Below are 13,235 nucleotides of genomic sequence, written 5' to 3' on the forward strand. Positions count from 1 at the left end.
TTAATCCACTGAAACCTAGAGAGATGGATTTGACCCTGTGTGTGTAGATCCAGGGTGGGCAAACTTTTTGGCCCGAGGGCCCCATCTGCGTGGGGAAATTGTATGCAGGGCCATGAATGTAGGGCTGGGGCAGGGGGGTGAGGTGCGGGAAGGGGTGTGTGGTGTGCAGGAAGGGTCTCAGGGCAAGGGCTTGGGGAGCAGGAGGGCTGCAGAGTACAGGAGGGGGCTTAGGGGATTGGGGTACAGAAGGGGGTCTGGGAGCGGGCTCCAGCTTGGCGCTGCTTACCTCGAGCGGCTCCGGGGTGGCAGCAGCATGCAGTGGGGCTAAGGCAGGCTCCCAGAAGTGACCAGCATGTCGGGCAGTGGCTCCTGGGCGGTGGGGTGGGGCAGGTGGCTCATCTGCATACTACCCTTGCCTGTAGGTACCTCCCTCGAAGTTCCCCTTGGCCACAGTTCTCTGTTCCTGGCCAATGGGAGCTGCAGGAGGCGCTGCCTGAAGGCGAGGGCAGCGTATGAAGCCCTCTGCCCCTTCTCCCCCAGGGGCTGCAGGGACAAGGTGCCGGCCGCTTCTGGGTGTGGCAAGGGGACAGGGCAGGCAGGGAACCTGCCTTAGCCCTGCTGCACCATGGGACTGGCAATCCTGCAGGCTGGATTGAAAGCTCTGATGGGCTGGATCTGTCCCACAGACCGTAGTTTGCCCTCCCCTGGTATAGATGGTAGTGGAGTGACACCTCTTTAAAAAAAGAGGGGGAGGGATAGCTCAGTGGTTTGAGCATTGGCCTGCTAAACCCAGGGTTGAGAGTTCAGTCCTTGAAGGAGCCATTTAGGGATCTGGGGCAACAACAAAAAAATAGTTGGGGATTGTCCTGCTTTGAGCAGGGGGTCAGACTAGATGACCTCCTGAGGTCTCTTCCAACCCTGAGATTCTATGGAAATTCTTCTGCTGTAGCTGTTCTTCCCCCTCTCGCACCACCCTTATGCTGAAGTCTTCTGTCTGCGCTCTAGGTTTGGAATCTGCCTTATCCCACTCCTCTCCGAAGACAAGTATGACTGCTACAAATGCCACTGGTGTGAAGGCAAAATGCGAGGCTATGGAATCTGTGAGTAAGTAGTGCTCAGAGCACGGCCTCCAGGGAGCACACATTCCTGGCTGCTTGGCGGGTGGCTGCTCACCCCTCAGTCACGGAAGAGCATACTACAGGGCAGGCCACGAAAGGAATCTGCTGTTCCTGCTGCCCCGAGGCCTGGCTCCACACTGCCTTGTTCTGCAGCAGCATGGGGTTGGAGGGGCAGGGTGGAGTGGCTGATTGATTGATTGATTCATTCATTCATTCACAGGTCTAAAATCTTATGTCTAGGACAGACATGGGCAAACTGCAGCCCATGGGACTGTCCTGTCTGGCCCCTGAGCTCTCAGCCGGGGAGGCTAGCCCCTAGCCCTCCCACCCCCGGCTGTCCCCCTTTCACCACATACCGTGGGGGCCCACTGGGCAGGAGAGCAGGGAGGGATGCTCACCTGCAGCCTCCAGGGAGCAGGCAGGCGGTGCGGGTGGTGGGAACATGGCTGGAAGACTCAGGAAGACCCCCGGCAGAACCACCGCTTCTGTCTGGCCGGCTGTGCGGCTGCCTGGTGTCGTCCTGAGAGAAGCGGCGCTTTGAAGGGGAAACCGCTACTTCTCTCCGGCTGCATGCTTGCCCCTGCTCCTCCCGAGTCCTCCACCAGCATTCACAGGGAGGCATTTGGAAGAGGGCTTGGTGTGTGGGGTGAGGTTCAATAAGGGGTGGTTCCCGGGGCGCCAGTTGGGGCAGAGCATCCTGGGAGGGGGCAGGTAGGAGACAAGAAGCAGAGGGGGTTGGATAGGGGGTGGGGTCCCAGGGGCCTGGCTGGGGGAAGGGGTGTGGATAGGGGGTCAGGGCAGTCAGGGGACAGGGAGCAGGAGGGCTTGGATGGAGGCAGGGGTCCTGTGAGGGGGCTGTTAGGGCACAGGGAGCAGGGGGCTTAGATAGGAGGTGTGGTCCCAGGGGGTCAGTTAGGGGACAAGGAGCAGGGTGGGTTGAATGGGTCAGGGGTTCTGAGGAGGGCAGTCAGAGGGCAGGAAATGGGAGGAGCCAGATGGGGGTGGGGGACCAGGCTGTTTGTGCCCCCCCCCCCAGCCTTCCCTACCCAGCCCTCCATACAGTTTTGGAACCCAAATGTGGCCCTCCGACCAAAAAGTTTGCCCACCCCTGACCTGGGAATATCGCAGGGCCCTGGTCCGGTTTCCCGGCCTGTGGGCCTTAACATAGGTAGCAGCAGCCATGGGACACTGCAGGTTCTCTGTACCATGGTAGGACTAGCGTTTTGGGGTCTGTCAGCTACTTTCTAGAACAATCTTGGTGTCTTGTCCTCTGTTTAGCCTGTGCGTGCTGTGTGTGCGTCACTGAGAGCATCACTCCTTGATGATCTTAATGACACACACAGTTTTCTCCTGTCTTTTTTGCCTGGCGTGCTGTGTGGGCTAAATGTGCACCTTCACCTTCGGAAGGCAGGGCTGTAATTGTTCTCCCAGACCGCTGAAGCAAACAGGGTGGTTGGCGTAGCAGTGGGCTCTTGGATCTGGTTTCTGGGAGGACTCCTGGACCTGGAGTCTTGTCAAGTGAAACACTGGAATAGAGGGTAACATCAGTTCTGACTGGGTTTCCTATAATTGTTTCCCATTGAGAGGTATTAGGTTCGTGCTGCCCTTTTCCTGCTCCACTACAGGGTTTGCTGTCCCTGAACTATAGGGGAGCTGGGTGGACTCCAGACTAAAAGGATCTATGTAAGGGAAACACCCATATTTTGCATCGTAATGCCCCGTCATCCTTGTTCAGCAAACACAGGACTCCAAAACAGGCCTTCTCAACTGGATTGTGGTTGTACATAACCTCTAACTTCCAGCCCAGGTTGACTGATGGGGACAGGGGCCATCTTCTCTTGTTTGTATAGCACCTTGCACAGTGGAACCCTGATCCTTGCTGTAGATCTGTTGGTGCTTCTGTAATACAAACTTGGCTATTGTGATCCTGATATAGTTAATTTTTTAAATACCCACCAATGCCTCTGCCATCTCAGCTCTAGCCAACCTTGCTCTGACCCTCTCAGATTGGTGGCAGTCGAGAATACAACTTAGGTCTCTGGAGTGGGAATCGGACCTACTGTGTGACTCTGCTGGGTTTCCTGTGATGACGTCTAGTTACGCAGGCTGAATTGGGCTATCAAATCATTCTTTAGAATGAAAGACGTTCCCAGGAATCCACAAGGAGCGTCTCCATGTCGAACACTGCTCAGTTGGCCAAATGCATTCTGGGTTTGCCAGCATTTGAAGCAGCAAGTACTTGCCCCTTCTGGGGAAAGGGTAGTTGATGGAGTGAGCAAAAGTGGCAAATACTATGGTAGGCTCTTTTAATGCTGGCTTTTAATGTCTAGGTTCATAATGTTCTGCAGAATATACCTGCATTGTTGACTGGATTGAGACACATAGCAACAGTTCTCTAACTACATTCAAAGGTTAATCGATTTTAGATTACAAATAGGCCATATAAGGGGAACTCAGCTATACTACTTGCATAGTGTATCTCATGTTCAGAGCATAACATCATCTAACCTTCAGAGTAGCCCTGTAACTCTCCTCATTGTTTCCTTTCTAGAGGCAGAGGGAGATGCATTGGCATATATAAGAATTAGGACTAGGGGCTGGCTTATTCCCCAGCCTATGTTCTCTGAAGCCTGGGTGGCTGTTGGGTTTAGAAACAAAACATAAGAGGCTCTATACTATCTCCAATCCAGCTGAGGATGGGAGTGACCCAGCAGTTGCCATCTGCCTAGTTGGCTGCGAACCTGAGTGAAACCAAGTGGGTTTCAATCCCAGTTCCTAGCGAACAGGTGTTGATATAACACACTCTGGTACCCTTGTTGGCAGTCTCCATTGAGAGGTTAAGGACTGAACTACCCCCCTTAGAGGAGCATCCAAATTCAAGGTTTAGATTTGGGGTTCCGGTTGTCTAGGCCCATCTACTCTTGTTGCTGTAAGTGGTGCCTCATAGGGCAGGCTTGACGCATGCTGTTAGGAAAGCCTGCACCGCTGTTACTCTGCTGCCAGGAAACTGAAGTCCTCTAGCACTAAGCAAGGGCAACAGCAAGAGAAATAGGTAGTGCCTTCTGATCTTAAAGATGATGATGCTGTCCATTCTCTCTCTAGGTATGGAAATGAGATGGTTTACAAAGGGTACTTTAACGATAATCTGCGTCAAGGATTTGGCATCCTGGAAAACCCTTCAGCGGAGCAGCCATTTAAGTACACAGGGCAATGGGATAATGACAAGAAGAATGGATATGGAGTCTGGGATGACAAGGACAGGTAATGCTATAGAAGGGAACTGAGGAAATGTTCACAACACTTGGGTTTTCAGCATTCCTTAGTCTGAAGCATATTCAACGTGAACTTGAGATGGGCAAAGTTTATGCAAAGTTTGAGCTGTGCTGAGGGTTGGAAATTCTGTTTCACAAAGGATTTTAAATTGGGTTTTATTCCAGTTTAGAACAAACCCCCAACTCTTCGAAATTCTCCATGTAAGAAACATTTTAGAAACCCTAATTTTGGGTCGATTGAAACGCATCATTTTGCTTTCAACCTTATTTCTTTTGAAAACTAAAATTTTCCAAACCAATTTTTTTCAAAGCAAATAATTGAAATCCTTCATTTCAAAATCCTGAAGTGGGACATAGAGGTGGTTGGAACTCCATTCTAGTTGTTCTCCAAAATGAAAATTGACTCAAGTTTGCAAGGTGACTAGATTTTGATGGAACTGCACTTTCCAACAGATAAAGGGTTCCATCAAAGTTTAGCCTCTAGCGGTAACACCTGAAATGACCTGATATGGATGTGGATGTGCTGACCCATATGACTGCCTTGGAACAATGTAATGATGTGAGAATATCCAGTTTAGAACCATGAGTGCCCCTTGCAGCCAAATCCCTTGCAGCAATAGCAGTGTCTGAGTTGCAATGATGTCGGGACGACTAATGTTCTGCAAGTTGTGTGCAGGATGGCTGTAGAAAGTGGGGGCTCCTTGCATGCATGACACTTTTCTGGAAAATTGAAATGTATATCTGTGTTTGTGGCTGGATGGTTAAGTAGGTTACTGATGTAGGGTCAACGAACATTGAAAAGTGGCATTGTTAAATCAACAGTATGTGGATTGAGCTTTAAGCTTTGATCAACAAAAGATCTCCCTGGCTTTCCAAAGGCTTCCTGCACAATGAACTGACCTGCTGATAAGGGTTTGTGTAGGAAATCTTTAGCATGCCGCCAAGATGGGAGGACTTGCCGTGTGTGGACAGCTCTAGCTTGCTGGACTATGTCCTGTCCCTCAGTCAACCATGGGCTTGTAAGCTGGTGTTCTCTGGCTCCACTTACAAAGGGGACACTAGGATCTAGTCTTTTGGTGTTCGTGGGGTGGGAGTGTTGAGTAGGCCATGATCATAGTCCAGTCAATACTTCCTTCAGGTTAAGGTTGGTCCCTGCTGTCTTCCTACCAAGATGTAAGACTTAGAGTTGCCTCATTCAGAGCAGATCATCCTCCCTGGGTACCAGAGCTCTCTAGAAGATTCTACCTTGTCTCTGGGCTGGGTGTGGTTAACCAGGAGGGGATATCAAAATCCTTACCAATGCCTTTAACCCATAAATAACCCTTCCTTTTGCCCCAGTCTGCACAGAACCATGTGACAGCTAGGGGGAAGCCTGGAGGAGAGCCAACCCCATTGGCTGCATCGCAGGAAATGTATGCCCTAGTGGACGTTCAGGCTTTATCTATGCTGGAATTTTAGCCTTGCTTTTCTGCTGTCAAGTAGAGTTTTGAAACAGGGGAAAGCATCAGGAGAGTAAATAGTGGCTTCCATTGTATATACTGTAGAGAGTCTTTCACCTGTGCAGCTACACTGATGGGTGACATCTGGGCTAACATCAAAAGGTGGGGGGGAAGGGTCTGACACACATGAGATAGAGACCTGACCGGTGGCACCACTCTGGATAGCGAGTCACCAGAGCCATCCAGTCTGCCTTTCCCAACTTACTAAATATGTCTCTAATTCACGCTTTTAAATGAAGTGGATGTTCAAACAATCCCTGACGTCTTTCAGAAGCTGTCCACAGTATAAGGATCAAACTCACACCAGGTGTAAGCAAGCATCTTCTTTCACCTGGTGTGAAGCTGGCTCATTGTCTTAGTTCTCAATGGTCTTGTGCAAAGTTCTCCAATGGTGGTGTATGAGGGCCTCTTGTCTTGTGTTCCAGAGGGGAGAGGTACATTGGGATATGGCAAGATGACCACAGGCATGGACAAGGCATTGTGGTGACCCAGTCAGGCGTGTGCTACCAAAGAACATTTCATGTGGATAAAATGGTGGTGAGTAAATAACTTTCCTGTGGATACTTTAGTCCATAGACTACGGAATCCCTTATCCAGGGGATGAGAAAAAGATGAGAACACTCTCTTATTAAAGTAAGAATCTTTCAGATGTGTAGGAAGCAGTAGGACTTAAGCACTGGTTTCTTACCACAAGATCATCACTTAACTTGAGGGGAAGCCCAGAACACTTCATGTGATGGACTACCTCATAACCACCTGCATCCCCAGGCTTTGCGTTTTTCACCACCTCCCTAAAGTGCACTCACATCTGAACTGGTACATAAGGAGCATCACTACCTGCTGGTGATACTAGAACAAGAGAAATTGAAAGGAAACCTACATATCTGTATTACAGCACTCCTTAGGAGACCCTACCATGAAACTGGGCCCCATTATTCTAAGTGCTGTACAGGCTTGTAACAAACTGACCTGTAAACTCTTCAGGGTGCAGGCAAAGTAACAATTAACATGTGGAAGTTGTTGCCACAAGGTTGTCCATAGAGGCCAAGCATTTAGTAATATTAATAAAAGGACTGTCCATTTGTATGGATAATGAGAAACCAGTTTCACTAGCAAATGACTGGAGGGGCAGAAAACACAAATCTCTTAACACAGCAATTTTATCCTGAATCAGGACAAAGTCCAAAAACATGACCCTTTTTCCTGAGAACTGAAAGGGAATTTGTTCCTGGCTGTAAGGTGATCAGATGAGAGGGAGCAAATATCAGGACACATAGGGGGGGTTCACCGGCGGAGCGCAAAAAAAAAAAAGCAGACTGCTGCCGGCGGAGCGAAATATCAGTCGGGAAGCTGGACAAACCCCTAAATATCGGGACAGTCCTGATTTTATTGGGATGTCTGGTCACGCTACCTGGCTGCCAAACCTGGAAGATGCTTGAAAGTGAAATTGACAAGACCCTCTTAAATGGGCGGCTGTCACCTCACTTTTTCCCTCAGAAATATTTAATTTTGCAAACAGAGCATTTTCGATGGGGAAATCATTCTGCTGGCAGATTCCCAACCAGCTCTAAAAATGATCTCGTGTGCACGTCCGTCCATCCTTTCGGTTTCAGGGCCTAAACAAACAGTGACAGGAGTCAGGAAGCAACTTCCCCGTGGGCACAGTATTCGAAGTTTGGTCACTCCAGAGTTTCTTGCTGCTTCCTCTAAAGCATGCACCACTGTAACCTTTGGATTTTGTCGATGCTGACACCAGTCTTTAATGGGTAAGGGGATATGTAGTGGAGTCATGCTTGTTACATTACTGGCCACGGTCAGAGAAGGAATCCGGAACTAGGACTACTGGCTTGATCTGTGTGGTAATTCCTTGGTTTCTATTGCATCACTGGCCACTTCAGTCAGATGCTCGGGATAGGAAATCAGTCTGTAACCAGGATTCCTGTATGAAGCACCCTTCTTACACCCACTTCCTTGCAAGAAAACTCCTTTCCCACCTAGTGCCTGTTAGACTTATGTTAATACATGATCTCCCTCCCCACTATAACTTGCCATACACACTGCGCTCCACAAATGGTATGTGTCGGTGTGCCCATGTGTTGAACAAAATGCAATAACTTAACAGAAGCCAACCTGTCTCATTCCCCACTCTGCACTCGATGTCTGTTCTTCGATCCTTAGGGTTCCGGGATTCTCCTCTTAGAAGATGACTCCGTTTATGAAGGCAACTTCACAAGAGATCTGACATTTGTTGGAAAGGTGAGCTGCTTGCCTATGCTCAACCCTGCTGTGTTACTGCTAACTTTCAGAACAGCTGGCACTCCTGTCCATCAAAGTTCATACCTTTTTTTTCCTATTAGTTACAGCTCCTTTTATCACACTAGAAATTTTACAACAAAGGGTTAGCACAGCCTCATGTTTTCTGTGGTTCTACAGCTGCAGAATCAGATGCAACCTTTGTTTTTTAAGTCCCTAGCCTTGCTGGTGGCTTAGAGAACCTCACAAACTGGAACAGTGCAAACACAATGCTTTGGTACCAGAGTCTGCACTAGCCTGCAACAATAGCTCAGAGGTGTGAGCCGCCCCATTTGTTTCAATGGCTTCACTTTTGAAATGTGAAGGTGACCATTTAAATCAACACGTTAAAGCATTTCACTATTGAGCATGAACAAATATACAGCTAATGCGCTTCTCCAGAATCCTCCAGCTTGTTATAAAAGTCAGTGCCAGGTCAAACAAGGAATGGGAGGGTAGTATCATCAGGATTTTAATATAGTGACTTAACAATCCGCATAGTGGTGCTCAATAACGCATGCTAAGCATGGATCTTTATGTCCTTCTAGTGGCTAGTCCACAAGAGGTTGATGGGTCTGCCACGTTTTACAGCTAGAGTACTAGGGTTGAGTTTTCCTAAGGCACAAGTACCACTGAAATTAATCTTGGGTTTGAAAAGGTCCATGCTTGGGATCCAGCAGGCCTTGATCCCTGGTTCACATCCTAAGAAGGGCTGGCTCTACTGAATTACTTAGTTTCTTAGCTCATTAAACCTCCTAGCTTGAATCCAGAACTTCCCATCTGCCATCCCAGAGTGCTGCAGAATCCAGAGACCTTGTGTCTCAGAACAGGGCTTACCTGGGTAGTAAAAAGCACTCAAAAGGGATCCATTCTTGCAAGCTTTCCAGGCGCACATGTACGCATTTTCCTGTGCTCACCCCACTGCGCCAATGATGCCAAGCCCACTGGTGCCTTAAGGAACAGGGGAGAAACTAAACAAGAATTACACTTCCAGGTTGTATATTCACTGTATCTTGGTGATTGAGCCATCTCTCTAGGTTTAGGCCAGGAACTTCAGGGCACAGAAGCAATGACTAACACCTAGTCCTACTTGCTGTATTGGACCTGTACTTTGCATTTCTAGCTGGATTTCCACATCCAGAGCCCTATAAGTAGGGGCAGTGTCGTCACAATGGACTTCTGTGTCTTGGCTCCTGGGATCTCCCGTCTTTGTGACGTTCTCTGGCATCGGGAGTGCTTTCAGTGTAAAACCCTTCTAGTGGAAATAACCACCTTAGACTTCCTTTTAGAGATCGTTCCTGCTTGTGGGCTTCACGAGAGGGGGGTTGGAACCTTATCCAACCTCCTGACAAGTGGGAGTTTGATAAAATAACCCCTTTATTTTTTTGTTTCAGGGAAAGCTGACCTTTTCCAATGGCTTCACTCTGGAGGGCACCTTTAGTAACAAATCAAGCCAAGGGCTTCAGACGCAAGGAATCTTGAACACTTCCGGTGACCAGCAAGATGCCTCGATAACCAAAGTGTGAGTGGCCGTAAATAACTCCGTGGGCTGTGATTTGTATTCCATTAGCACTGACTGATTCCCCACTGCGCTAGGCTCTGTACATCTAAATAAGACAGCCCCTACCCTGGAGAGCGGAGTCTAAATAAGCGAGGGTGGCCAAAGGAGAAAGAGAACCCTCCCCTACTTTACTGATGAGGCTCTGATGCGCAGATGAATTGACTTTCCTAAGCCACCTACGGCACCTGAGGAAGAGCCAGGATTTGATCCCTTCTTGAGTCCAATCCAGTGCCTTAAGCACAAGAGCATCCTTTCCTCAAAGTCGTGAGGGTTTTTTGGAGGCACAGTTTCTAGTCGTACATCCCATTAGGAAAAGCTTGCTACCCAGAAGGATTGTTAAGCATTGGAGCAGGTTGCCTAGGGAGGCTGTGGAATCTCTGTCACTGAAGGTTTTTAAGAACATGCTAAACACCTGGCAGAGATGGCCTAGGTATACTTGGTCTTGGAGTAGGTGAGGTCTTGAGGATCCCTTCCTCCCCTCCCCCTGCTGCATGTCTATGATTCACAAAAAAAAGAGGGAGGGGTCCAATATTCTTGATGCTCAGGCTTGCAGTGTACTGCCAGATGTGGTAAGGAGTTAGAAGGGACAGTGATCCAAGGACAGACCGACAGCACATGAATTGCTTAGCAGGGCATGGCTAGCTCGAATTAGGAAGCACTGTGGGTAGGCTGAAATATCTTTCTGGGTGGTCAGAGCTCTATTTTCCTATGCAGCAGTCGCGTTCTCACAGGTGACAACATGAAAGCAGGCGAAAGTAATTCTGACTTGAACCCAATGGCTGGATTCCTACAGCACAGAGCCTGTTGCAAGGCCCCCAGCAGCAGAGCCCTCTGGAGAGGGGTGTAAGATGCCCACAACCTCCCTCTCCACCGGGGAGACCCATATGTAGCCATTGCATCCCAACTGGGAGTGGCCGAGGCAGCTGGGTGATGCACATTGCAGCAGAGAAATTCTGAATCAGTCTCAGCCACACGGTTCCCAAGCTGACTTCTCTTGATATAACCCATGAATTACGGCAGCAGTTGGAATTTCGCCAACCTTCCCCTGAGATGAATTCCTGGACATGCAGCCCAGCTACACCATTTCCTTCTCCCCAGGATGCTTCCTCTCCATTTCTGGCTGGTGCCTCCACGCCACGTGAGCCAGTCCTCTTTCCTCTGCTTGTGTAGCAGCAGCTACTAGCAGAGGTAGCTGGCCTGGCTCTGCTACCAGCTGCTTCCTGAGGCTCTTAAGTGAAGAGCCTCTATTTCTGCAGAAGCAGCTGTGAGCAAGGAGAGTGCACAACACATGCCTAGTCTGCACTAGACCACCAATAGTCCATGTCCCAGGCTTTGGGACCCCCTGGCCAAATGCACCTCATTGCCAGCAGAATAATTCTAAGTTGACCTCTGCTGAACTTTGCTCCTTGTTACTTCCTCTAGGATGCTCCTAAATTTCTCTGCCCCGGTGGTGTTTGTGCTGGTGGCTGGGGCGGGAGAAAACACGTTCATGAGATGATTAGAAGGGGTGGTCGGTGGCAATGTAGGTGTGGGGATGGAAGCGAGGAATAACTTCATTTTTGTTGTGCAGTCAGCTGGGTCTTGATGAGTTCCCGGTGGAGAAGAGGTGGCAGGGTATCTATGACCAGTTCCTGGATTTCCTCCACTCTGGCTGCAAAGAAGAAATGGAGGAGTCCTTCACCGGGTTCCATATACAGACAAGCAAGGAGTTGCGCAAGTCTCAGGAGTACCTCTTCTGCCAAAGGTGACAACGGGCTTGTGCCAGTGCAGAGGGGCGTGGTGGTGCAATGGGCTAGTGCAGGGGTAGGCAATGTATGGCACGCATGCCAAAGGTGGCACGCGAGCTGATTTTCAGTGGCACTCAGTGCCTGGGTCCTGGCCACTGGCCCAGGGGGCTCTGCGTTTTAATTTAATTTTAAATTGAAGCTGCTTAAACATTTTTTAAAAAAACCTTATTTACTTTACATACAACAATAGTTTCGTTATATTATAGACTTATAGAAAGAGAGCTTCTAAAACCGTTAGAATGTATGACTGGCACTCAAAACATTCTTTAGAGTGAAAAAATGAAGACTTGGCACAGCACTTCTGAAAGGTTGCCAACCCCTGGGCTAGTGCATTCAATTTTGGGGTTCAAGTCTTGACCTTGGGTTATTCAGTCGCTCCTGCAAGCCTGTCTGGGTGTGGTGTTGCCTCTCTGGGGCAGGTGTGTTCCGGCAGGCTAGAACCTGACACTTGCTCATGATGACTGTGCAGCTTATACTGTCCAATGCCGGTGTTCACCAAACACAACGGTGCTTCTCAGGGGAGAGAATTCGAGAGATTCAGCTGGTCAAGCTTGTCTTACAGCCTGCAGGATATGGTATTGGGAGGGATCCTGGTGCCTCAATGCCTGCTTTAAGCCCCCTAAGAATGGCTTAGCAATTAGACTATGCTTCAGAGGGGGTGGGAAAGGTGGAAAAATTACTTTGTTTACATGGAGTTATCTGGGGGGAGAGTCATTGAGAGAGACCATGAACACAAAGGGTGGGAGTTGACTCTCCTCTGCCTTGTGAATCTGTTCATACTGTGCCAAGGGCTACCGACTCGGAAGGGTAACACCATGATTACACAGAGCGCAAGGGGTGAACAACAACTCCGTCATCACCCTTGTACTTGTTTTCTCCCTCGCAGGGGGCCAGAGGATGTCTCCGGGAAGATAGAAGATGTCCTTGAAGAACTAGTTCAGCATCGGGAGCTGGAGTCGCTCCAGTGTTATTTACAAAAGGTACCCCTCAAAATGCACTGTGTGCCGAGGCTCTGGAGCACCCAGAAATGTGAGGAGCCCAGCACTCAAAAGGAACATGGTCCCTGTCCTGTAGAACATATTAGGGCTGCAGTCCTGCAAACTGTCCATGCAGGCGAAGTGCCACTGGATCTACACTGAGCTGGGACGGAGCTAGTGTAACATAAGTGAGGGTCCTAAACAGAAGAGCTGGGGTGGGGGTGGGGGTGGGACAGGAAGGACGAGGTGACAATTCGCTCCTGTGGCTGCTGTCAGGTGCAGACACGTTCCAGAGGCTTATGATCACTCGGTTGTTTTTCCTCCCCTTCAAGTAAAATTCAGCTTGCTGGCTGCTGAGTCCCTGCAACCTGAGAGCCGAGTGTGAAGACATAACTCGGCCATGCCTGAAGTAGTACCTAGAGACCCCTTCTTATGTAGCTCCCCCTGAAACAACCACTCTTTTCTCCAGCGACTGGGAAAAGCAGGAACTCTAACCAATCCGCAGCCAGTAAGAGACAGAGTTTTCTCTTCTGAGCGCTATGCGAGCTGTGGTGCTGGTGAAGAAAGAGTTAGCTGGGCTGCCTTGGAGACGGAAGGTTCACATCTAAAATCCCAGCACAGGCAGTGGCAGTACAAGTCTACTGTTGTGCTAGAAGGACCAGCCCAGTTCAGTCTCCTCCATCCCTTGACCTCTGCTGAGAGAGCCTGACCTTGCTTCCCACTGAAAGT

The 13,235-nt window shown here is 49.3% G+C and overlaps 1 protein-coding gene across 3 annotated transcripts in view; it reads left to right on the top strand.

Annotated features, from left to right (window-relative positions):
- Positions 1–13,235, top strand: part of ALS2CL (ALS2 C-terminal like) — a 64,332-nt gene that overhangs the window by 41,446 nt on the left and 9,651 nt on the right. For all 3 annotated transcript variants that reach the window (XM_030549841.1, XM_030549842.1, XM_030549843.1), the window contains exons 12-18: positions 1,006–1,104; positions 4,221–4,379; positions 6,315–6,426; positions 8,068–8,145; positions 9,576–9,703; positions 11,313–11,486; positions 12,416–12,509. In XM_030549841.1, the coding sequence (XP_030405701.1) occupies positions 1,006–1,104; positions 4,221–4,379; positions 6,315–6,426; positions 8,068–8,145; positions 9,576–9,703; positions 11,313–11,486; positions 12,416–12,509 (844 nt within the window). The remainder of the gene's footprint in view (positions 1–1,005; positions 1,105–4,220; positions 4,380–6,314; positions 6,427–8,067; positions 8,146–9,575; positions 9,704–11,312; positions 11,487–12,415; positions 12,510–13,235) is intronic.

This window comes from Gopherus evgoodei, chromosome 2 (assembly GCF_007399415.2).
Source record: "Gopherus evgoodei ecotype Sinaloan lineage chromosome 2, rGopEvg1_v1.p, whole genome shotgun sequence".
In the NCBI taxonomy this organism is placed as follows: domain Eukaryota; kingdom Metazoa; phylum Chordata; order Testudines; family Testudinidae; genus Gopherus; species Gopherus evgoodei.